The following is a 25224-nucleotide window of genomic DNA, read 5'->3' as shown; positions in this document are numbered from 1 at the left end:
CAGTCACCGGAAAGCAGAGGAATTACTGACACAAGACAAGGAAACTAAAATTTAAACAGTTTAAGTTCCCAAAATGAACAGAGTCAAGGACTAATGTACTCACCACCTTGTGAATGTAACTGTAACCCCTCCATACATCACCCTCACAATAACATTTAAAAAAAGTAATGGAAGCAAGCACACGCGCGCACACACACACAGAAAAAGACACGCCTCCACTTCCCTCTCCCCCACCACAATCAGAGAAACATAGTTTTGAAATTTTTCGAGAGATAGACGTGAGTTCAAATGTCGGCCATGATGCTGTGTGTGTGTGTGTGTGTGTGTGTAAGACAGGTGACTATGCGCGCTCGACATTAAGGACGTGTGTAATGAAGCAATGACAGTATGTTATACAATTAATACCCATGAATAAAAATTTCCATTGCATAACTTTAAAAAAAACCCAGCAGGAGCCATGGCTCATTGCAGTGGACTGGTGAGCACCATCTAGAAGGCACTAATTGCCAGGATTTCTGCTCGGCCGCACTCGAGCCGCAACACTCCAGGGCTGCGCCAGATGAATGCCTCTCGTTTCAGCGCTGGCAGCGGCTTTGGGGCACCGGCAGGTTGGATCATAGTTTTTGCCATCACACGAAAACAATTAGGAAAAACTCACATTATTAGTCAACAAAAACAGTGTGTTCTTCCCATTTTCCCTAGCGCAGCTCAACACGACTGTGCAAACCCGGTCCTGGGTCTGGGCGAGAAGACGCATTTGCATATAGACATGGAAATGTAGTATTTGCCCTGTGAGTGTTCAGGATGATTGAGGCTTGGTCAGTGCGCCATTTTACTCAAAGGAGAGTACCTAAGGGTGCATGGAGAGAGAACATGGTTTCTTCTCCTTCAGCCACATTTGCTTTTCCATGGTGGTAAGATTTCACATAGGAATGTTTATGTTGTGTGTGTGTGTGTGTGTGCATTGGGGAGACCACGTTTTGAGAGTGAGGAAGAAGGGCTGGAAATAAAGCCCAGGAGATCTAGGGGTAGGGGAAAGAGAGGACAACTTTAGCAGGATCTTGTGGCTCACAAGGCCAGTGAAAGCCACAGAAGGAGGGAAGACACGAAGTCCTTCGGACCCCGCTCCGTGGCTGCGGGCAGGCAGCCCTTGGGCTCGTGTCCTTGGCTACTTAAGAAAACCTCATGCACTGAACACGGGGAAACTCTGGGCGGGGACTGAGTCACTGCTCACAAATCCAGGACGGGTGTGCAGTCACTGCCCTGGGGAACAGCCTCAAGGGGGAGAGCTCCCTGGCCCGGGATTCCTGGGCCTCGGGTCTCTGGTTGGGCTCTAGGTGGGCACAGCCTGGGCGGGGACAGGACAGGGAGGCCCAGGCAGGGATGAGGCCCACTGGTCCTCATCCTGTCCACAGCTCCCTTCCACACCAGCTCCACGTGGCTTCGTGCAGAATCAACAGAGAGTGGCTGCCACGCCCAAGGAAGACGGAGGCCTAAGTGGCCCGGCCCAGGAGCCCTGGAGCCAGCGGAGTGCATCCCGCAGTGCCACTCCCTGCCCAGTGCTGCGTCCACGCCCTGAGGACGCCATCTGGGCTGGGGACAGGCCCGTGGGCAGCACTCCTGCCAAGACAACTATCAACACAAGTAACCCGTTCTCTACTCCATTTTCATCACGTGACACTCGGCCCATACGCGGGAAAGACACTCCAGAACAAGGAAAACCTTTGGTTTGACTTGAGTCCACATGAATGGTGATATACAAATGACATGTTTAATGCTTCCTGAATGCCCTTTCCTGTGGTACAGTATTTTGTCTTTTTCTTCACTCTCCGTATCTCCAGTCTACACCATCACTGTTGTCTGATTACTCGGGGCATTGTAATTCTCCGTAACAAGATCTTCTAATTACCACTTCTGTGGGGCTGGCTTCTTAAGCTGGTCCCTCTGTTGCACTGAGAAGCCCCAGGAGCTCAGGTTTCTAAGATCTTGAGTTTCAGGTTTGCCCCTGAAGAGCAGGTTTTTGTGTTGTTTTGTTTCTCAGCCTCCACATCATTCCCTCAGACAGAACTGTTTTTCCCTCTTTGAGTTTATTTTATGATACCTCAATTATCATTAAAAAAAAAAAAGTGGCTTGGCAGCACATCTAGCCCAGCATCAAAAGCGAGGGGTAGCACTTAGATTGTCCTGGTCCAGAGTTGAGCTGGGGGCTGGTATGGACGGTGCCTGTCATCGAACTCGCTTCATTTCCAAAATGCATCTAATCAAAATTCCCTGAGGGACGGTGTCCACAGAGGAAGGCCGCCGTCTTGCCGCTCGCAGACCTGGGACTGGCTGTGCTCTGGGGATACTCCACCAAAGTGCTGTGGACAGGTAGCTCGTCGTCCGGGCAGGTCTGAGGTCTGAGGTCTGAAGGCGTGTGAGGTCTGAGGTGCGGTGGCGGTGTCCTCAGCAAGGGCGGGGCCTTCTCTCTATGTTCTCCCTGGGGTCGGGGAAGGCAGGGACCTCATTCGCCAGGCTCTGCCCCCTGAGCTCACACCTCATTCAGCCTCCGCTCTGCCTAGGCCTCCACGCCAGGGTGTGGGGAGAGGCAAGCACCCAGACTGTGGGACAAGGAAGGAGATCCGCCATCTTCCAACGGTCATCCTGACAAAGGACATCATTCTGCGTCCATGTTGTCACCATGATGCAAGGCCCCCACCACGAGGAACTGCAAAATGAAGCACAGATACCCCAGTCCCGTGCACGGTAAAGAAGGAAATACGCAGGAAAAAGTCTCTGGCTAGAAATGGCCTATGTTGGGGGTCAGACATGCACTCAGAGCTTGCTGGAAGTCTTAGTCCTGCATAGGCTGGAAAGACACGAGCTGGCTGAGATGGTGACTGCGCCATGTCGGTATGAGCGCCAGGACACTCGAGGTGACATGCAGTGTGGAGATGCAATGGTGTAAGGCACAGAACTCTTGATGCAAATGCTCACAAGGATGTCCTCTGCAACCGGAAGGGGCAGCGCAGGTTGGGGACAGAGCTGCAGGCCTGGGGGTCTAAGTCATCAAATCACCCGTTTTCTAGACAGTGGGAAAATTCACCAACGTCTTTAATTCAAATGCTGGCAAATAATTCTTTTTTGGTGATACTGGGTTTTTAGCCTTTAGACTTGATATGAAAGAACTCTGTCACTTGGTTATCTTTTTTAAATAGTGTCTCGTTTTGATACCAAGGTCAGCCTGAAATACAATCCTGCTCTTTATGCTTTCCACACAACTGGGATGGCAGGAATGTGCCAGCGTCCCCAGCGTTTACCAGTCCAGCTGGGACGCTGTGAACTTTTTGCCTGCGCTGGCCTTGAAGAGCAGCGTTCCTGCTCCTCACTTCTGAGTGTCCAGAGGCCTCTGGGCCTGTCGGTAGCTCAGTTCTCTAAAACAAGAAAGAAAGAAAGAACCATGACCTAGCCAGCATTTCTCCCTGCCCAGTGTGCGTCTCAGGAGCGGCTGTTGCTGTCTGGCTCTGGGAATGCAGGCTTTTCCTCAGGATTCTCAGACACCACTGCCAGTTCAGGTTTTCGGGCATTGCTCCTGATGGGATGCAGCAAGCTCCTATTTCTGCACAAGTCAAGAATGCAAGAACAAAGGAAAACAAACCCATTTACATGCTTTCTCCTTCTCTTTGAAGTTCTGAGATACATGGCAGTTTTGAGTGGTTTTCTCGGCCTTTGTGTACAATTTCAAATGGATTATATTACGTAACCTAAGATGCTGAGATATATTTCATTGTGTTGGCACCAAATGAGAGCGAACTTGGAGGTGGACGCTGTGTCGGGCTGTCCATGTTAGGGAGGTTTGCTTTATCTGTCTGAACATGCAGATCTGCCGGTCTGAAGAAGGGCAACGCACAGAAACAAACATGGCATGTCCCAGGTGGGAGCATCTCTGGATGAGGCAGACGTTTCTTTAATAGAAAGGAGGATTAAAAGACTGTGTGTTCTGGGTGTCTCACATCTTCCTTCCCTGCACTTACTTCTGTGTGCTAAATACTTTCACTGTGTAGAGATTGGTAACAGTTTGACCTCGAGTTTAACCTTCATGTCTTCCCCTGCCAACCAGCCAAGGCTGTGTGAGATTTCTAAGTGGCCGTTTGTGTGAGTGCAAATTTAAACCATTCTCTCGGAGTCAGGGGGGAAGAAAGGGCCAGGTCAGCCTGGGGAAAGCTCTGCCTGGGGCCCTGGAATACCTGGCATTTGAGAACCTGATTACTGTGTTAATTCTCCGGCTTATTCAAAAGTCAGTTTCACCAATCTGCATTAAGTCATCCTCAAAAACTGTTAGAAGTTGACCTAGGGGATAGTGATTTACAAAGAATCATTTATCAAATATTTTCAGATATTTTTTAAATTGGTGCAAACCATAAAACCTCTCTCTCTCTCTCTCTCTCTCTCTCTCTCTCTCTCTCTCTCTCTCTCTCTCTCTCTCTCTCCATGTTTTGTTTTCTTAGACGTCATCATGATAATGACATCAAGCAAGTTCTAGCAAAATCTGGCCAAGCTTGGGCTATCTACTGCCATTTCACACACAACTTGTCATGTTCTCATGGCTGTCATGGGGAGCTGGCTTTCATGTGCATTAGACATTGGTCTTAAAAAAAAAAAAAACAAAAGAGTTCCTCATAAAGGGTAAATTGAATTAAACAAAGTGCATTTCTAGTATGATGTTAGCTGATCACATTATAATTTCATTAAATGTACTGAGAAAAGCTGAGAAGAGTAATTATCTGAACTTGGCCCCTCTTCAGATAAAGTTTGGGATTTGGTAAAAAAAAAAATGCTGAAGTATCAAGTAAGTAGAAACACAATGTGATTGATACTAAACTTCAAATTTATGATCTTTTAAACCACTTGAAAACCATTGCTATGTCCGATTTTTTTTTTTTTTTGCCAGTCCTGGGCTTGAGTTCAGGGCCTGAGCACTCAAGGCTAGAGCTCTACCACTTGAGCCTCAGCACTACTTCCGGCTTTTTTCTATGTATGTGGTACTGAGGAATTGAACCTGGGTCTTCAGGCATGCTAGGCAAGCACTCTACCACTAGGCCACACTCCCAGCCCTGCTATGCCTGATTTTATCACAGCTTGTTCTGACCGGTTAGGCAGAAAACAACATGGCCGCCATTATTTTCCACAGGATGTGTGGATGCTCACAGGGAGCAGCTCAGATACTTGAGTAGTGAACAACAGATTAATACTGGGTCTCCTGAATCGCTGCTCCTTCTCCTCCTCTTCCTTCTTCTCCTCCTCTTCCTCCTCCTCCTCCTCTTCCTCCTTCTCCTCTTCTTCTTCTTCTTCCTCCTTCTCCTCTTCTTCTTCTTCTTCTTCTTCTTCTTCTTCTTCTTCTTCTTCTTCTTCTTCTTCTTCTTCTTCTTCTTCTTCTTCTTCTTCTTCTTCTCAGAGCAGCTGAAGAACCCCAATTAACCCCCCACTCCCTCGATCACCAGCTCCATGCTCTGACAGAAGCCAGGGTGCAGTCACCTGTCAGCTGCATGGGCTCTGGCGGGTGGGGGCCTCCACGGGTGGCCTGGTCATGTGTGCAGCACTCAGAGGGCACTGGCTTAGGGGTCCCTCGGGGAGCGGAGGCCTCTCGGAGGCCAGGGTCACGGGTGTGCCAGCTACTCCCGCTCGCCTGGAGGCCCTGAGAGGAACCCACAGACAGAATTTTGAAAGTGGTTTGTTTTAGGTTTGGTTAGGATTGGGAAAAAACAAAAACCAAGTCATTTTTAACCCAACTCTCAGTGACTCATAAGGCCCAGGTCTTTAAATTCACAGGAGAATTTTTGCAACACTAAAACACATCGTAACGCGCGGGAGTTGTTCTGGACGACTCTTTAAAAATGGACGCAGTTGGTCACCACGAATGCAGAACTCGGGTCTGAACCTCCCAGGCCGCCGTGGCTTTGGGGTGCTGGGACCACGAGGCTGGGCTCAACTTCTGGAAAGCAGCACAGTCCTTGTGAATACGAAATCCAATCAATACCAGAAGTTTCAGAACTTATTTTTAGAGTAAATTTTTTTCCTCAGCACAATCTGTCAAGCTTGACATTTCCTGTCTCTTTGCTCCCATGTTTTCAGTCTCTTCCCTCACACGTATGTGTGCACACAAAGTGGAAGATGCAAGCATATGCCTCTGACTTGTTTTCTTTCCATGGGTGGGTTGGATGACGTGTGTGTGTGTGTGTGTGTGTGCATGTGCACGTATGTGTATAAGAGAGGGGATGCACACAAACATAAAATTCAGAAACCATCTGCAAATATCTCAAGTGAAGATGTCATATCTATTTCAATGGCTGCATAGGGACCTGAAAATCAGGGTGCGTGATTGGCTGATATCCATTTTCGTGCGGGGCAGGTATCTACTGGGGGTGAAGAGCCATTATGGCTTCAAGGAAATATGGCAAGCAATATCTGTTTATTTATCTGTCTGTCTCACTGTCCTTTGAAATTCAAGCATAGCTTACCACAGTATGCGTAAAACTGCCACCTGGCTCATTTAAATGCTGCCTCTTAAATAATTTTTTTAAATAATACTTATAGGAAAAGTAAACCTTCTATCTGGCCAATATCATGTAACCCTTTTATTAATTACAATAAAAAAATAATAATAATAAAAAAGAAAACCAGAGCCAAGTTCAATGAGGCATAAAGGCAGGGTCTTGCCATTCGTAATGTAGACAGTGTCTCCTCCCCGCTCATATTGTGTGCTGACTTAACATGGCAAACTGCGCTCTTCTTCTTTCCTGATTACAGTAAAACAAACTTGTACTGAACAATGATCACTTTTAGTTTTTCTTTCTAGATTTGTTTTATGTGATCAATGAAGACAGGATGTAAGCAGAAGAAAAGGAAGAAGGGAAAGAAGCAAAGATGGAAGGGCGAGCTTTGGTTTTCTAAGCACGGTGGGAAGGCGACGTATTTAAATTGGTGTTTTTGTTATGAAAAGCCTGTCTGGAAAGATATTTTATAGGATCAATATCATGAGATTTGATTCTATGAAAAATGTAGTTTGTATATTTGCCTCTAGCAAGGAATGTTAGCTCCTTAAAATGAAAATACTATGGTTCTTCTACTAGACCCCATTGTTAACTAGAACAAATGAATGGATAATTTGGTTAATAAAAAGACTTACTTCATTAAATGTGCGTCTGTACTACAGAAAACACACGGCTGGTTTTGGGAAGCAATATGCTTGTCATGGGTGTTATACACCTGGTATTTCAGTTCAAGCAGAGTGAGAAACAGATGTGGTTGAAAACTTGGTGTGTGTGTGTGTGAGGGAGAGAGAGAGAGAGAGAGAGAGAGAGAGAGAGAGAGAGAGAGAGAGAGAGAGAGAGAGAAAGAGAGAGAGAAAGAGATGGGGGGTGATGGGGTGGCACTAACTGCTTTACATAAACCAATTCCTTCCAGAACATGATTCTCACCTTTAAATTTTACTCAGAATCAGCATTTTCACACATGCCCATTTGGACTGCCTAGGCAGTCCTGGAAAGAAGCGCTCACGAGCTCCCAGTCACTCCTCCGCAGCCTTCACGACGTGCCCGGGCTAGAGAGCCCCGCGTGGCATGGCCCCGCCGGCTGCGCCCCCCTCTCCACGCAGATGCACACAGCCTTGCGCTCATTGTATGGATGTTGATTGACGGCCTGGGCATGTTAGCATTACCCCCAGAGCTGGAGGGCTCTGGTGTGTGTGTGTGTGTGTGTGTGTGTGTGTGTGTGTGTGTGTGTGTGACACGCAGACAGTCAGACAGAGTCAGAGACAGAGAGAGGCAGACCAGCAGGTGAGGCCGTGCTGTGTAGAGGATGACAGAAGGAGGCAGCTTTGCTTCTGGAAGAGGAGGAGGACCAGGGGGACCGCAATCAGTGGTTCTGAGGGGCCAGGAGATCAGGATGCAGACCACTCTGAGCTTTAAGGCTGGCCGGTGCCATGGGAAGGCAAAGGGACAGTGAGGCCCGGGAGGAGGTGCCCATGCGAGCAGGGGGCGGAGACACGTGCCAGGCCTCCGAGGGTGTTCATTTAAGAGGAGGACAGATGAAGCAAGCCAAGCAGAGCAGGGGAGCTCAAGAGGGATGAGGGCTGCGGCTAAAGTGGGGCGGAGCCCGGCAGTGCACGGATCGCACTGTACGGATGTGGGCATCATTCTGCATAATTCCTGGACCTGACTTCATTCTCGGGAAGCTCTGGTGGTTTCTTATTTCTCCTCTAGCTTGCTGGAGAGCGCCAGACGACATCCTGAACCACGCGAGGTCAGGTACCCACCGCTCCAAGGAAGGAAGGTGGAAAGCTCAAAGTACATGTTCAAATTGTTTTGTTTTGTTTTCAGGAAGGAAATTTTTCTTTGAAATTCAGGAAGCATAAAAATTAACCAATTTTAATTCCTTACATCTCTTTGGGTAACTTTAAAACCTGTCTCTTGGGGGCCAGGAGTGTGGCCTAGTGGTAGAGTGCTTGCCTAGCGTGTACGAAGACCCGGGTTCGATTCCTTGGTACCAATACATAGAGAAAAGCTGGAAGTGGTGCTGAGGCTCAGGTGGTAGAGCTCTAGCCTTGAGAAGGTCCAAGGACAGTGCTCAGGCTCTGAGCTCAAGCCCAAGACTGGGGGGAAAAAAGTGTCTTTTGTCATGATGAAAAAGTCCAGTGACATCTCAGGACCTCAACACATCCGCCCAGGCCTCAGCACCTTGGCCTTCTACTGAAACAGCAAGGAAAAGGGTCAAATTGAATGGATATTCTGGATTTTTGTAGAACTTATTCTAAATCTTTTCCAGGGAATGGAGAAACAACAGGGCACCTCTACCAGTCGCCCTAGCTTGTGCTTCCTTTTCCCCTACATTATATTGAAATGCTGAGACCTCTAGGGTGGTACGCGTGTCTTGGAGTGATTGCTCTGTTTTCCTCACGGATTTTCCAAGTTTCTGGTCTTGCACTGTGATCTTTGATCCATTTTGGCTTGGTCTGTTTTTTGGTTTTGTTTTTTTTTTTTGCAGGGTAAGGGATAGGATCTGTTTTTAATCTTCTACCTGTGGATATCCACCACAATTGATTGAAAAGGCTGTCTTGTCCCCAGCATATTTCTTGTACTTCTGTTGAAGACCAGATGGCCAAGGCTATGAAGGCTGATGAGTAAGTCTTTCTTTTTCCCTTTTCCATTCATGTTTTGATCTGCTTCTGTACCATGCTGTTTTGTTACTGTTGCTCTGATGGTGTGGTTTAAAGGTATTTAAAGAACTGGAACACGGTTTTTTTCCCTCAGGATTGCGTTGGCTATCTAAGGCTATTTACCTTTGCATAGTGATTTTAAAATTGATCTTTCTGTTTTATGTCTGTGTCAAGTGGCAATGGGATTTTTACAGGGATTGCATGCAACCTGTATGTAGCTACGTTCACAACATTAACTCTGTGGATATATGAACACAGAACTATCTCTAATTTCTTTTGTGTTTGAAGCAATTATGAATGCAATTGTTTCCCTTATTTCTTTCTCAGCCTGACATGTTGAAGCTTAATATACGAGTATATTTATATGAGTGATTGACAGAGAATAGTGCTTTCCTTACTTTTACAGCACGGTTCTCCTCGTGTTTGACTTAACCGTTATTTCTTTTAAATTAAACACATAGCACTGGGCTAACATGCAGAGAGTGTGATTTACTAATAATGAATTTTCTTCCAGCTGCGTGTGCTACCCAATGCATCATTCTGAGTCATCCACACTATTTATACCAAAGGAACCACCTCTGATTCAGCTCATTAAATGTGATCAGCAGAAAGAATAAATATCGTGGGGTGCAGATAAATACTAATAAAATACACGGGTTCCATCCTCATTCGTAGAACTTGCAGCAAATAAAAGGATGGATGGGGTAATTTATGACAGTTGGTAGATAAATAGATAGGGCTTTGCATTGTATGTAAAATAGTATACATAAAATGACTTGTTGGTAATGAAAGGGCATTTAAAAGTATTGGCCAAATTCTACGCTGTCTAAGCATTTTGAAATTCATAACAACAGTTTTCAGTATTTATGCTTCCGTGAAGTTCTGGGAGTTTGCCCAAGGTCAAGTTACCAGCTTGCCTAGGAAATGAACTCCGTTTCTCTTCAGATGAGTTTTTTTCTCCTTATTTGGACCTGGCAGGTCCTAGCCCACCATCGAAAGCAAGGCGTGATCGTGACAAGAACTAACATGCGTAGTGAGTTGTGCTGTGTGCACCTTCTTTCCAAATGCGGGGCAGTTCGACTTTCCCCTAATCCACACAACTCCGTGGGGCCGCTGAGTGGGAGCACTGTTCTACACACAGGCCATAGGGAAGGAAATGGAGGGCTGTGTTCTGAGACTGGACCTGAGGCTCTGGGCTCTCTTTGCGAGCTTCTCCCTCTTTCTGGAGCCGAGTCACCACTCAGTCACGCCTCAGGTCTGGGACAGCTCTCCACCACATGTGGCTCCCCAGACGTGTGTCAGAAGCCAGCCAGTGGTGCGTCCCCTCCTGCGGCTCTCCACCAGACCAGAAGCCATGGCAGCCACTTCCACATAGGTGACTTCAGAGTCTCTTGCAGCCTCTGCGTGCTGCAGGCTCACTCTCCCCAAGGGAAGCCTGGAGAGCGGCCTCGCCCAGCCCCTCCACCAAACTGCCTCTCCTCAGCCTGGAGACCACAAAGGCCAGTATCAGCCAGCTTCCTCTCCTCTCTCCTTCACATGCATAGTGTGTGTGTGTGTGTGTGTGTGTGTGTGTGTGTGTGTGTGCACCAGTACTGAGGTGGAACTCGGGCCTTAGCACTGTCCCTTAGCTTGTTCAAGGCTGGCATTCTATCACTTGCCCCACCATTCCACTTTCCTCTTCAGATCTTAGAGGGCGCTAAACCCTGTAAACTTTTTATCTGAACTGCTGATTGGATTTTTCGGTCCTTATATTCTAAAATAGGGAGCATATTCATAGGCCTCTAACTGGCCTTCTTTTGTCTTTTTCCTCCATCTGCTACTCTAAAACCCACTGTTCTTTCCCCAAACAAGCAAACCAAAGGAGCACTGGCCCTCAGACCCTCCGCATCAGCTCAACGGCTGTCCTCAGCCTGTCTCTCCCCCTCCTTTCTACTGGCTCCCCAGCTCTGCCTGAGTCCCAGGAACCGTTTTCCTCTGCCAGAGACCTGATCCTCTCTGCCTTTTGTTTTTGATGATCGAAATCATCATGCGATGGAAATCGGGTCTCAGACAGGCTCAACAAGCACCCTACTAGGGTCCCCAAAACAAAGGTGGACAAAGCCAGAGCCCTCTCTTACCATGTCGCTGGAGCAAAGTGACAGTGGCTTGGCTGTCCACAGTAGAACAGTGAGAGGCAGGAGAGCCAGTCCTTTCTTCTCTCTCATTTATACTAGCAGTTGGTTGTCGATGGGATTTTTATCCATTTACATGTTTTTTCATATACTGTTATGGTAATTAATAGTCACCAGATAGATGGTGTGTTACTTCACACGCATTGACACCCTTTCTTTCAGTCTAGCCTTCCAGTTGAGTAATTTATCCTACCAGTTATGCAGACTTTGTAAAATGAAAAGAACTCCCCTGTAAAATTACTTAATGCAGGACCAGTAGGGCGGCCTAGTGGTGGAGCGCTTGCCTAGCATGCATGAAGCCCTGGATTCAATTCCCCAGAACCACACACACAGAAAACGCTGGAACTGGCGCTGTGGCTCAAGCGGTCAGGTGCCATCCTTGAGCAAAAATTGTCCCTGGCAAACAGTGCCCAGGCCCTGAGGTCAAGCGCCAGGACTGGTAAAAAAAATAGGTAATGCACACTTCACTTGCAACAAATATGGCTGAGCTAATAAATGATTGAATAGTGGGGAAGAATAATCACATTAGTGCCTCACTCAGCATCTACCTCAGAAAGGGATGATGTCAACATGAGATGCCTGTCTTGGCTGTCACAGAACTTGACAAGAGGACACTGTCATGATGCAAAAGTAATAATTTATTCCAATGATAGCAAAAGCACCACATCATTATAAAAATTCTTATAATTGTCCAAAAAAGACTTGTAGCCATTAATTTTCAAAATCTATATCTATAGCTAAACTGACATTTCAAGGTCAAAAATGCTCATGGAGTCCTGGGCAACGGCAAGAGGCCTTGATAGAAAGGAGTTGGAATCATTATCACCACAGATAAAATATCCCGGATGTCTGAGTAATAAAAGTCAAGAGTGTCAGTTAAGGGCAAAGGTTACTGGAACAAAAAGTAGGCTTTTCTCCTCTTTTAGAGATTGTTATAGTGACTTTTTGATGCCCATGTAGCTTCTAGAATTAGGTTCCAGACATTACCCTTCTGAAGAGATTTTTTTTTAATGTCTCTTTCACACTTCAGCTGCAGCTTTTCCAACTTCCCTGTGCATGTGAGTCACCCAGGGATCCTGCCGAGCTCCGGGGGCCTGGGTGGGGCCAGTGCCTGAGTCTAAGGAGCCACCCTGCAATTTCCACACATCCCCTCCGCGCGCAGGCCGCACTTGAACCCAGGCCGCACAGACCAGATTGCACATTCCAGGTCTCTGTAAAGGCTCATCAGTGCATCTTCCAGTGTGCACACCACGGGGTTTGTCATACCATCTCCAGACACGCGTGGACTGTATGTGCACCGTTCCTCTCTCTGTTTACTCTGTCATCTTAAGAGCTGTCTGCCGCCATTTCTCGAAGCTGACATAGTGATGTGATCAGCACACGAAATTAAAAAAATAATAACACCTCGCAGTACTTCCAAAATACAGACAATCTGGCAAGCCAATATCTTAAGGGAAGTTTGAAACTCTCTTATACTCTTCTGTGTCTCACACACTGAATGTGTCCCTCTAATGTTTTCACAAATCTATGAGTAAAGATGCTTATTTGATTAGTTATATGTAGAGATTATCTGTGATTTACCTTTCAGTAATTCATTTGAATACTCTACCCACTAAGCACGATACTTCGTCTTTTTGTAAACAGATAATCTTTTAACTTAATATCTAAAAATGATATGTAGTCATATGATATATCAAAAAAAGGAAAAACAAAAGTCGATGTGCTTTTCCTGTCTTGGTACCTGCTCAGGAGAAACAGGAACAGTTCAGCCTCGGCCAAAGGGTCTGCAGGTTGTGCTGGAAGAGTGGATGGTTTAGAGTCATGGAGAGTTATTGGACATCAGTCCTTTGCTAACAGAAATGAGTAGGTTCTATTTCCAGCGGTGAGAGCTACCGAGGGTTGGCAGCAGGTTGATTGACAGCAGTGCAATGTGCTGATATTCCAGAGCCAATTAAAACAGCAGAAAACAAGTTGGAGGTGGAGCTCAGTGTCACATGTGCAGTGCTGGCTTTCCTGCTCACACCACACACACACACACACACACACACACACACACACACACACACACTCACACAAAACCGCAGCAAAAGTTTTTATTTTGCGATGTAAAATCCTGGAGAAGAAATATTCTCTGTACTGCTTGTTTTTTTTTACTGTTAGGTTTTCTGTCCTATCATCTATCTGCTTCACCTGTCAGTCTGTCATCTATGATTGATGTATTTGTGAATATGCATAATGTATAAACATCTGACTCTAAGAAATGTATCAATGTGTGTATGTCTTTGTTTGTGTGTTTGTATTCATGTAATTTGTAGGAAATTCAACCACCTCTTTTAAATGTTAATATCGACCAAAAGAATTCTGATGAACCAAAGAATAAGGACAAAAACCTCACACTTTTGTGTCTGTTACTATTCAGGGTAACTCTCTACTTCTCCTCAGACTCTAATCCAAAAGCCATTCTGAGTGTTCTGATTTCAAGTATCCACTGAAAGGCACTACGAAGGCTTAAAATTTTCCTATCCTTCACCCCCTCTTCCAGGAGTTTACTTCAAACTCACAGATAACAATTGTTCCAGAAACAAGTGACTGCTGTGAGAGGCTGGATGTGCGGTGGGAAATCAGACCTCAAGAGCAGAATGAAAAGCTAATCCCCTTCTCTGCTGAGGTTGTATTTTTTAGTGCGACTCAATTCATGGCAGGAAAATGCTATGTCACATCATTTTCCGTCACAAGCCTACCCAGTTTCAATTCTGAACTTAGAGGTTCTGCATAATGTGCACATGATTATTTGAATGTGGATAAGAGTTACTGACTTTTCACTCAGTCCTTAGAGATACACGGCAAGTAGCAAACTGTGAGGACCACCACTTAAAAGGACAGTCACACCTCACTTAAGTTCGCCGAATACTCTGAGTCATAAGAAAATCAAGTGGTCATTTCTGGGAGATGAATACTTGTCTTTTGAAATCATATTTCCAGCATCTTTAAGTAGTTGTACAGAAGCGGTTTGTGAATACAACGGGTCTCCCTCTCCATAGCTTGTGTGCAGAGTTAGCAGCGCCCTGCGCACCACACGAGGATCTGGGTGATTGGGGCGCCCCCGGCACACAGGACACTCCCTTGCCCCCGTGGCCATCCACGTCCATCCCCTGACACTTCCTCTTTGTACGTCTTCCGAAGTTAGGCTTCATCCTGTCTTAACCAGATGCCGCTTTCTTCTCTGGGAAGGTTGTATTCCTGCTGGCAGTCCACGTCTGCTTCTTTGCTAATTGTGACTGTCTTTCAGAAGCAGCGCTCCAAGGTGTAGCGTTTGGGCCAGAGTGGGCACTCGGGCTCTTCAGTCCTGCACAGCAGGGTGACACCGTGTGACACTGCCTGCGCTGTGCGGCTCATGCCTCATCTCTAGACCTCACCAACAAACCCAAGTGGGCAGACGCATGGGGAAGAGGGAGATGGAAGACTGCCACGGGGATGAAGATTACCTGCTCTTTCTGTTCCCTTTTCTCTGTCAGGCACAAATGCAAGAAAGGCCAATTGAGGACACAGCAAAACATCTCACCAAAGCCAAACAGGTTCTCCCAAAATGTACAATGCATTAGAAATGAAATGTCAAGCCCTTAATGCATGCGTTCAATCAAGTGAGCCAGACAACTTTTATCACATATATTGACATTCTATTATCAACCTTGCAACCATCAAAACACTTGTTAAAGTAACTTTAAACACATTCTAGCAGAGGCTTTACCTGTCTGGAATTTCTCTTCATCCTTACTTATGTTGGTACGCACGTCTGAGGTCTCTTTCAGAAGTGTTTGTGATATAGCACTTAAGTGAGACAAGTGTATTTGGCTTTCAGAACTTCTGCTGGAAATCACTTAGAATGCTTGGTAAATTTAAATCACTTAAAAATTGAACATCATTGAACTTTAAAGTTTCTCAATTCTGAGAACATTTTATTAAAAATGCTAAATGGTGATTGCAATTCCACTTAGGCCCTGTTTTTTTTTAAACGAGGCAATACACTGTTATACTTTTAATTCCTTATTGCAGACACAGTCGTAACAGTGAAAAGTGCACCGGCCCATGTGCTCCGCCAGAAGACCCTGAAGCTAAGGTTATGTGCCCCAACCACACGTATCGCTCCCCCGCTAAGAGCAATTCTTATGAGACTGCTCCCTTTCCGCATTCTTTTCTGTTACTGACGCTTGAACAAAGGGCCTTGTGCTTTTGCTGGGCTCTTTCTGTTCACCGTTGCAGCACCACTGCTTGACCCCCAGCCCAGCTTATGTACCTAGTCCTTGGAGATGAAGTTCCTCAGAAATTTTTTTTCTGGATGCAAAGGATTCAAATCCTGTGACTACATCAATACATCTTATATTTGAGTCAGCCAATATTCTTTGATGATATGAACTGACAACATGATAGACAAATAAATAATTTACCTCTACACAATATAAGATATCTTTAAAAAAACAAAAAACCCACCACTGTTGTACCCAACAGTTTAAAAGGAGAGAGAGAACAAATTTTCCCCAAGAACAAAGCAAGAAATCTTTAGTTTCTTTAGAATATCCCAACCAGAGCAATTAGGCAAGAAAAAGAAATGAAAGGCATTCATATGAAAAGACGAAACATCATCTAACTTCTGTTGGTGGATGACATGATCTTGTATGTAGAAATTCTAACCCTCCCCAATAGTAAGAATTAAGAAATAAATTTAGTTAAGTCAAAGGATATAAAAATCAGCATAGAAAAAAACTCTGTTGCATTACTACAAAACAACAAAGCTAATTGGAATGAAAATTAGGAAAATAATCCCACTTGTAATTGTATAAAAGTAATAAAATGCTTAAGAATAAACTGACATGGCAGAGCATGGTGGCTCACGCCTGTAATCCTAGCTACTCAGAAGGCTGAGATCTGAGGATCAAGGTTCAAAGCCAGCCCAGGCACAAAAGAAAATGAGACTCTTACCTCCAATTAACCTCTAGAAAACTGGAAGTGGCACTGTGGCTCCAAGGTTAGGGCGGTAGCCTTGAGCTGAAGAGCTCTGGGACAGCGCCCAGGCCCAGAATGCAAGCCCCATGACCCACAAAAAAAAAAAAAAAAAAAAAGAATAAACTGACATGGAAAAGGAACACCAATGAAAGGCACTAAAGACAAAGAAATGCAAAGATACTAAGCCATCATAAGAATAAATACTAATAAAATATCAGTACCACCCAGAACAATCTATAAATCATTATAATTCATATTGAAATTCTATTATTTTTTAAATTATTTTAAGTAGTATTGGTACATGTTGTCATTATAATGTATCTTGATCAATGTCACCCCTTGTATTGAAACTTTAACAGAAATGGAAAAAACAATATAATTCATGGCTAGTAACCAGAATATACAAGAGGGTTCTCTTTATTTTTCTGAATTTGACTCAATTAAATGCCAAATCCTAGTTCCTAATTTTTACACAAAATAGCAAGCATCAAAGCTGATTCATAGATTCTTAGTTGTAGTTAAATAATAGTTTCTGGTGGCACAGAAAATGGCCAAGGATCTCTAAAACATGACCAATTCCTATCATCCAGGGCAAGTGAAACTAAGTAAACATTAGGTAATAGCATTGTTTGTGTCTTCCAGGGGAGATACTCAGCCATTAGTATTAAATGGTTTATATAAACGTATGGTGTTTTATTTCAGGAACACTTATCTGGCCTGCCAAGGCCTTGGAGCTGTTTATCACAGAGCTGTGCGGGGGTGGGGTGAGACTTTCCAACACTCATTCAGCCAGGCATTGAAGAAAATACTCTGCAAAGATGTTTATTCTCAGGGTAAGAGAAAAAGATACATTTGAATTGAAGCCCAGTGATTATTTCAGGAAAAGAATGTTGGTTCTGGAGAATATGTAATCAAAATTTAATTTATTGTATCCTTGTAAACACGAGATCAATTCCCAATTAGCTGGGTCTGTCCTGTTAGCATTAACCAGTTCTTGGAAAGATTTCTCAGGAATCTTGAGAAAGTCATCCAAATTTCAGTTGTTCTCTTCACTTGAAAAGTGAGCAAAGGAAACCAACACCAGAGTATGGTGATGTTAAAATAACTTAATGTGTAAATCAAGGACTCAGGCCATATGCTGTGCTCTCTCTCTCTCTCTCTCTCTCTCTCTCTCTCTCTCTCTCTCTCTCTCTCTCTCTCTCTCTCCCCCGCCCCCATCCTCTCCCTGATTCTCTCTCAAGCTCTCTCTCTCCTCTGCCTTCGACTCAACCTCTCCATGTACAAAACTGAAATAATAATAACCCATCCCACCTTGATTACTTGGTGAGCACTGGCGCCCGCTCTCTAGGTAATAGTTCTCTTACTTCCACGGGGTCCCAGCTGCTCCCCATCCTCCCAGAATCATTTCTATCCTTCAGCTCCGCATTTCCCCGTGTCTGCTCGGGTACCCTTCCAGACCCACCCGTGGACCTCCATGCTGGAAGGGTAGGGGCTTCTTCTGCTTTCAGGCCCTCCCCCTTCAGTATACAACTTCAAGCATTTACCTTACCAAATTAAATAACCTCTCCATTTTCCAATGCCTTTTAGGAACAAAGACTCAAACAGATAGGACAGGACTAGAGTGGGTAGTCAGGGGGTGAAGGGTCAGAGGTGACACTGAAGGACAGGAGGGCGGAGTTAGAACAGGAAGAGATGCAGAGATGGGCACACAGAGAGAGGAGGCACAAGTGCTTCATAGTAATTTGTGTCGAGTGGCCTTGGTGACTCATGGCTAAATTTTTAGGGACGTGGGGTTTGAGCCTCCATTGAGTTTCAGTGGTAACACGTTTTATGAGTTCCCTCTCTCCACTCTAACAGACTGCTGGAGTCTCTGCCATTCAAGACTTTTCCCGAAAGATTTAGCTAGACGGCATGAGGTAAGAAAGTGTATTTTGAAGCCTAGAGATGCCAGATAACTTCTTGCAAATTAAATACATTTGTGCTAGGAACACACGTTCTTAATTCAGCCATTACTGAGCATGCTTATTCTTGATTTATTCTAGTTCCAGCAGAGAAGAAAGATAAAGCAACTGTGTTTCAAAGAGTAGGAAGTCAGCAGTGAGGTATTACCCTTCCTCTACTCAAAACAGCATTTCACACAGGAGGAGGAGAGTGGCTTCCAGACTGGAGAGGGTCCGGCTGAGGGCGGGGGCTGCTGAGCTATCCTGCATGAAATCACAGCCACAGGAGGCACAACTGCTCTGGCCCCTTAGCAGAGTCCACGCCCATGGATTTCACAGTGCAAATTGAAGGGAAGATTTTGACTGTGCTCACCACAAAGTTACATTAAACATGGTGCGCTGTGAGCGCGCGCTGTGCGGACACAGGAGACGACTGCCAGACCCTGCTCCCACGACCACGCACCAGTGAAAACGTTACCACACGACGGGTCTCAGGGTGTGGGAAGAAAACCTTGAGGATGCTCTCACCTCTCCTCGCTCGGCTCGTGACTTTCCCCACAGCGGCGATGGTGAGGGAACAAGAGACCGGGAGCCCTGGCACCGCCCTGGGAGGACTGGAAGGAGGGGAGGTGGGCGAGGCGCCCAGTCTGGCTCCAGTGGCTCCTGGAGCAGCATCCACGTTCAAACCTCCAGGGAATAGAACAGAGTGACCGGGGCCTCTCTCCACAGGGCCCTCACCCCACCTCGCCCTCGCGCCAGGCCTCCGGTCTTCTTCCCTCCCTCAGCAGCTGGGCAGGACCGCGCTGGGCCCCCGCCCTGTCCTCTCACCCTTGTCCTCGTCCTCCAGCACCTCGCGCCTCACCAGGAAACGCGTTTAGAGGAGAGACTCCTCAGCGGGGAAAAGGCAAAAGGAAGGTCGGGAAGGAAGGGGAGACCGGGCTGGAGAGGCCGGGGTGACCAGAGAGGCCGGGGTGACCAGAGAGGCCAGGGTGACCGGAGAGACGGGCTGGCCGGAGACACTGGCTGACTAGAGGCCGGCTAGCTGCCCGCCCATCCCACAGCGCCAGGGTTCTGTGTCCTGCCAGTGGGTTCTGTCTGGGGACACCAGCACCCCTTGGAGAGGCCGCGCCAGGTGTCACCTGGGGGAGGGGAGACATAGCCAGGGCCTCCAGGTGTCACCTGGGGGAGGGGAGACATAGCCAGGGCCTCCAGGTGTCACCTCAGGGGGCTGGGTCAGGTCTGCCTGGAGGAGGCTGGGGCCTCCAGGTGTCCTCTGGTGGGGGTGGCACCACCACCACCACCACCGGCGGGGCCCTGTGCTGGGCCCCACAGGGGTTCCCTTGGGAAGGTGCCTGGCTTTCCCTGCCTGCTGCTCAGGGTGAGCAAGGAGGGGGAGGAAGAGGAGGGGGGGAAGAGGAGGTGAGGGGGGGAGGAGGAGGTGGAATAGGAGGGCGGGGCTGCAGCCCGGGCTCAGATGAGGAGCCGCCCTGGAGTCTCCATCTCCCCATCCTCCCGCTGCTCCTCCACTTCTGCCCTCCTGCTCCTCTCCTCCTCCTCCCCCTCCCTCCCGCTTCTCCTGCTCCACCGTCCTCCCCTCCCCTCCTCCTTCAGGCCAGGTCCTGCACGGAGCCGCCCAGAGCCCCCACTGGGCAGCCAAGCGAGGCATTGGACCGAACTTTTCACGTCATTTCTGCTTGGAGCCCCCATTGCCTGCCCTCCCTCCCTCCCTCCCTCCCTCCCTCCCTCTCTCCCTCCCTCCCTCCCTCTCTCCCTCTCTTTCCTCCTCCTTCCTTCCCTCTCCCCCTCTCCTTTCCCCCATCCTTTCCCTCTCCCTCTCCACCCCCTCCCTCTCCATCCTCTCCCTCTCCAACCTCTCCTCTCTCCCTCCCTCCCTCTCCATCCTCCTCTCTCTCTCTCTCTCTCTCTCTCTCTCTCTCTCATCTCTCTCTCTCTCTCTCTCCTCTCTCTCTCTCTCTCTCTCTCTCTCTCCTCTCTCTCTCTCTCTCTCCCTCTCTCTCTCCCTCTCCCTCTCTTCCTCCCTCCCCTCTACCTCTCCATCCTCCCCCTCTCCATCCTCTCCTCTCTCTCCCTCCTTCCCTCCCTCTTCCCCCTCTCCCCCTCCCTCTCCCCTGCGCTCTTCTCCAGCCGGTGGAGCGCACGGCGGCTGCGCCCTGAGCCGTGGCCGGAGCCCACCCGCGATGTCCGGCGGCGGGAACGGGTCGTGGGGCGCGGAGGGGAACGGGACGCGGGCGCCGGCGGGGCCGAGCGACTACGAGGACGAGGCGTTCCTGCGGTTCCTGTGGCGCGAGTACCTGCGCCCCAAGGAGTACGAGTGGGCGCTCATCGCGGGCTACATCCTCGTGTTCCTCGTGGCGCTGGTCGGGAACGTCCTGGGTGAGCGCGGCCGCCGCGGCCGGCGTCTGGGGTCCCGGGGTCCCCACCTCCCCCTGCGCGGTGCCCGGGGTCCCGGGTCCCCTCCCTTTCCCCACGCGGTGTCCGGGGTCCCCTCCTTCCCCGGCGCGGTGTCCGGGGTCCCCACTTCCCCTGCGCGGTGTCCGGGGTGCCGGAGTCCTGGGGTCCCCTCCTTCCCCGGCTCGGTGTCCGGGGTCCCCTCCTTCCCCTGTGCGGTGCCAGGGGTCCCGGGGTCCTGGGGTCCCCTCCTTCCCCGGCGCGGTGTCCGGGGTCCCCACTTCCCCTGCGCGGTGTCTGGGATTCCGGAGTCCCCACCTTTCCCTGCGCGGTGTCCGGGGTCCCCTCCTTCCTCTGCGCGGTGCCCGGGGGTCCCGGGTCCTGGGGTCCCCTCCTTTCCCTGCGCGGTGCCCGGGGTCCCCTCCTTCCCCGGCGCGGTGTCCAGGGTCCCCTCCTTTCCCTGCGCGGTGTCCGGGGTCCCCTCCTTCCCCTGCGCGGTGTCCGGGATCCTGGGGTCCCCTCCTTCCCTGGCGCGGTGTCCAGGATCAACTCCTTCCCTGGCGCGGTGTCCGGGGTCCTGGGGTCCTCTCCTTCCCCTGAGCGGCGTCCGGGGTCCCCTCCTTCCCTGGGGCAGTGTCCGGGGTCCTGGGGTCCCCTCCTTCCCCTGAGCGGTGTCCGGGGTTCCCTCCTTCCCTGGCGCGGTGTCCGGGGTCCCCTCCTTCCCCTGAGCGGTGTCCGGGATCCCGGGTCCCCTCCTTCCCTGGCCCGGTGTCCGGGGTCCCCTCCTTCCCCTGAGCGGTGTCCAGGGTCCCCTCCTTCCCCTGAGCAGTGTCCAGGGTCCCCTCCTTCCCCTGCGCGGTGTCCGGGGTCCCGGGTCCCCCTCCTTCCCCTGAGCGGTGTCCAGGGTCCCCCTCCTTCCCTGGCGCGGTGTCCGGGGTCCCCTCCTTCCCTGGCGCGGTGTCGGGGACCGGGCGGCCGCGCGCCGTGGGCAGAATGCAGACCGCAGAGCCGCCAGGCCGCCCTGCCCTCGGCCGGGAGCCGCCGCCGCCTCCTCCGCCTCCTCCCCCCCTCCTCCCTGGACGAGGGGCGCTGGGGCGGCTCCCGGGCAGAGGGGAGGCTGGGGACCCCGCCGGGACCTCCCACTCCCCCTCCATTCAGCGCGACTGTTTCCTCCCAGAGGACGCGCGGTGTCAGGTCCACGAGTGTCTCCGCTCCAGACCGAGCCGCGCCGACCCCGCTCCCCGCCGGGCTGCTCTGCGCCCGGCGCCGGGGTCCGGGGAGGGGAGCCGGGGTTGGGCGCCCGGCCGGGTCCGGGGAGGGGAGCCGGGGATGGGCGCCGGCCTGGAATTGTGAATGAGCGGCGGAGCCTGGGTGAATGGCGGAGAGGGGGCGCCGGCGGCCGGGCGTGGAGGGAGGCGGTGGAGGAAGCGCAGGCCGGGCGCGCCCGGGTTTCCGGCAGCAGCTGGCGGGGCGCGCGGGGGCCGGGGCGGGGGCCGCAGGTGAGGAGGAGGAGGGGGGGAGGGTCTGAAGGGCAGGGACCCCGCCGTGCCGGGCCTGGGCCCCACACCGCCAGGTGGACGGGGTGAGCGCCATGGAGACCCCGCTTCCTCCGCCCTGACCTCACACCCGCGTCCTTCCCCGCCGCTCCGCTCCGAATCGCCGCGCGCCTCTTCCTCCCGAGAGTCTGCGGGGAGGGGGAGGGGGGCGGGGGGAGGGCGGGCAGGGGCAGGCCGGGGGTCCTCCCGTCCACTCCCCGGCCACTCCAGCCCCGCGCAGCTGAGGGACCCCGAGGCTCTCCGGCCGCCTCCCTCCCCGGCCTCCCTGCGCCTGGCCGCGGTGGGACGCCGGCCTCGTCCCCAGGGCCCGGCTTCCTCGGGTGGCGGCGTCGGGCTGCGCTGTCCACGGCCCGGTGCTGAAGTCGTGGGGCTCAGCTTCGGGAGAGGTGGCGCCGGGTACCGCTCTGCTGGCAGGATGCCCGCAGCTCTTCCCTTGGGGACCGAAGTCTCCGCGCCCTGAAATCCTCTCCCTGCACCCCAGCGGAAACCCCTCCTCCCCGTGCCCTCCCTGCGCACTGACAAAGTTTAGGGTCCACATTCAAACCAACAAGCAGCATCATTATTCACAGGCGACCACCGCGCTAGGATGCCGCCATCAAATGTGCAAACCAGAGGAAAGCAAGTGGGAATCTCCTTTTCTGTGCCTCCCTCCCTCTAGAGGTGGTTGCGGGCAGAGTATCAGGACAAGATGCCATGCCGTGATGGCTGCAAGATACAGAGGCCAGGTACACACAGTAGCTACACAGACAGACTAGCATCTTGTGGCAAGTCACAAGCTCGAGTTAGGCCTGGCTGCTGCGGGTGTGGCTGCCGTCTGTACCTCCCATACCCGACTGTCTAGCTGAACTCACACCCAGAACGCTGTCCACTAGAGGTCATTCCCCCCACACAGCTCCGTGGGAGGTGACTTAACAAGATGCTCTTGGCACAGGGCCACCAAGTCTCGGTCCCCCCCTCTTCTCCCCACACTGCCCTCTTAAAACTATCCCCACCGCCTTCCTTTCCCCATTAAAGATACTCATTGCAGTGATGGAACACAATTTCCAGGAAAGAAATGACGAAGCCATTCACCAGAAGGCACAAATTACTGTCAACGAGGCTCTGTGCGTATGCACGTCCTCGTGAAAAGCCAGATGCATGACTGTGGAGTGCCCAAGCCCAGGGGAAGAACAAGTAGAAAATTTACTTGGGGAAGGAGGGTTGTTTTTTGTTTTGGAAAACAATAGCACAAATAGGGCGTTCCTAAGAATATTTTGTATTATAGCCAGACAGCTTGTATCTAGGTACTATTATCTGACCCGTAGCTTTTGGACAATTCTATATTTTAAAAGGAATGCACATGCGAAGTGGTAGAGATACTGGTTGGGTGCAATGTCTACTGCCAGTAACTTGGTGGGAACTGGAAAGATGTTTGCAGTTGCTCCTGACTTTTCACGCCTGTGGAAAAGGTCAGATTTCTGCCTCTCTTGTGTCCGCATCAAAGACACACCATGCTTCGCTGGGCGTGTCTCTGCCTGCCTCAGGATTATCTCTACCACGTACAAAGTGGAAAACCATCCCCTAAATACGCCCATCGGCCCAGCTGTGCTCATTGCCTGTTGTGTGACCACTGGCATGTTTCAGGGGCTCTTTCCTTCTGACTTGGAATGAGGGTTGGGGAGTCTTGCCTTGTAGAAGTCGACTCACGACGCAGTGCTCTGTAGGTCGGGTGCTCTCTCTCACCCGCGGCCTCGGCCTCTGCCCTTCCCGAAGCCTTTCTGTGTCTGCCTCGCTCTGGCCCAGCCTCTCTGTCTCGGGGGCTCTTCACGGCCTCTGCTTTCACCATTTTCCCACGGGGCATTTCCCTAGCCGTGTGGGAAGTGGGTTTCTTCCCGCCACACTCACTTTCCACACCAGACCTCCCTCCTAGTCTCCTCACACGTGCCATGCGCCGGCCACGGCCACCAGTCCTTGAGGTCCTAAGTGGAGAACCATGCCTCACTCTGTGCTGGGCCCCGTTCACCTGGAATGGTCTCGGTTGTTGCCCTCGCTCCATCTTTCTCTATTAGTGCTCTAAATAAAAACTTGCACTGAGCTGATTAAACTCAGTAGAATATAAAGTAAGATCAAAGTCCACTGTCAACTAAAGAAAGAATTTACCCAACCCAGATCAAGATAGACTGGATGTTAGGTAGGAGGTAGGGTTAACGTTAGAATTGCTTTCTGCAAAGGTAGCTTTATGAACCGGAAGTGGAGGTGACTGTTCCCTACCAACCCTGCTGTTCCGTATGTAGGAGACAATTCACAGTTCATGGGCAGCTGCCCGGTCACAGCCCCCACCCTCTCTAACAGCCCGCGGTCCCAGGCTAGCCCAGGTCAGGCCCCCTTAGTCCGTGAGAGACAACTCCAAGCTGGGGCAGGTGCTGGCACCAAGCTCCTGCCGGTTCCGGGCAGGGAATGACTCCCTGGGAAAAGGAAAGGGTGTTTGTTACTGCTCCCCTAGAAGGAGCGTCACAGCGATAGCCGGACCCCTCACCTCTCCCGACGGAAGCCAGGACCTCTGGACTCCACTGTAGACCCTGAGGTGCTGTTGCATGGAACACGCGTGATGCCGGCTTAGTCTGCTCCATTGCTCTGACAAGCACATGTGTTGGCCTCCTCCTTGTTCCTGGTGTGAGGCGATCCTTCCACCCACCAAATGTGCTGGGGGGAGATTTCAAATCCACCCATAGGTAGGAACGCCACAGTCCAAGGCTGCAATCAACCCTCGCCAACAGGCCCGGTGGTAGTCCAGGCCTGCAGTCCCAGCAATCTCCCAGAGCGAAGGGAGGAGACGACTCATCCAGACCAACCCTCGGCACAAGAAAATAACCAAAGCAGACACGGGGATGCACTGTGGCTCATGGAGGCGCACCTGCCTGGAAGTACTAAAAGAAAACAGCATAACCTCAAGCAGTTGGTACGACGTAAAGGTA

The 25224-nt window shown here is 50.3% G+C and overlaps 1 protein-coding gene across 1 annotated transcript in view; it reads left to right on the top strand.

Annotated features, from left to right (window-relative positions):
* Window positions 1–559: 559 nt before the first annotated feature.
* The window catches only part of Hcrtr2 (hypocretin receptor 2), a 57337-nt gene continuing 32672 nt past the window's right edge, over window positions 560–25224 (top strand). Inside the window, exons 1-3 of the mRNA XM_090356505.1 lie at window positions 560–608; window positions 1432–1644; window positions 20451–20699. Coding sequence (XP_090212631.1) covers window positions 560–608; window positions 1432–1644; window positions 20451–20699 — 511 coding nt within the window. The remainder of the gene's footprint in view (window positions 609–1431; window positions 1645–20450; window positions 20700–25224) is intronic.

The sequence above is a fragment of the Megascapheus bottae genome, chromosome 22 (genome assembly GCF_031878675.1).
Source record: "Megascapheus bottae isolate mThoBot1 chromosome 22, mThoBot2.hap1, whole genome shotgun sequence".
Lineage (NCBI taxonomy): Eukaryota > Metazoa > Chordata > Mammalia > Rodentia > Geomyidae > Megascapheus > Megascapheus bottae.
Note: the sequence above shows the minus strand (reverse complement) of the source record. Positions and strands in the feature narration are given on the sequence as shown.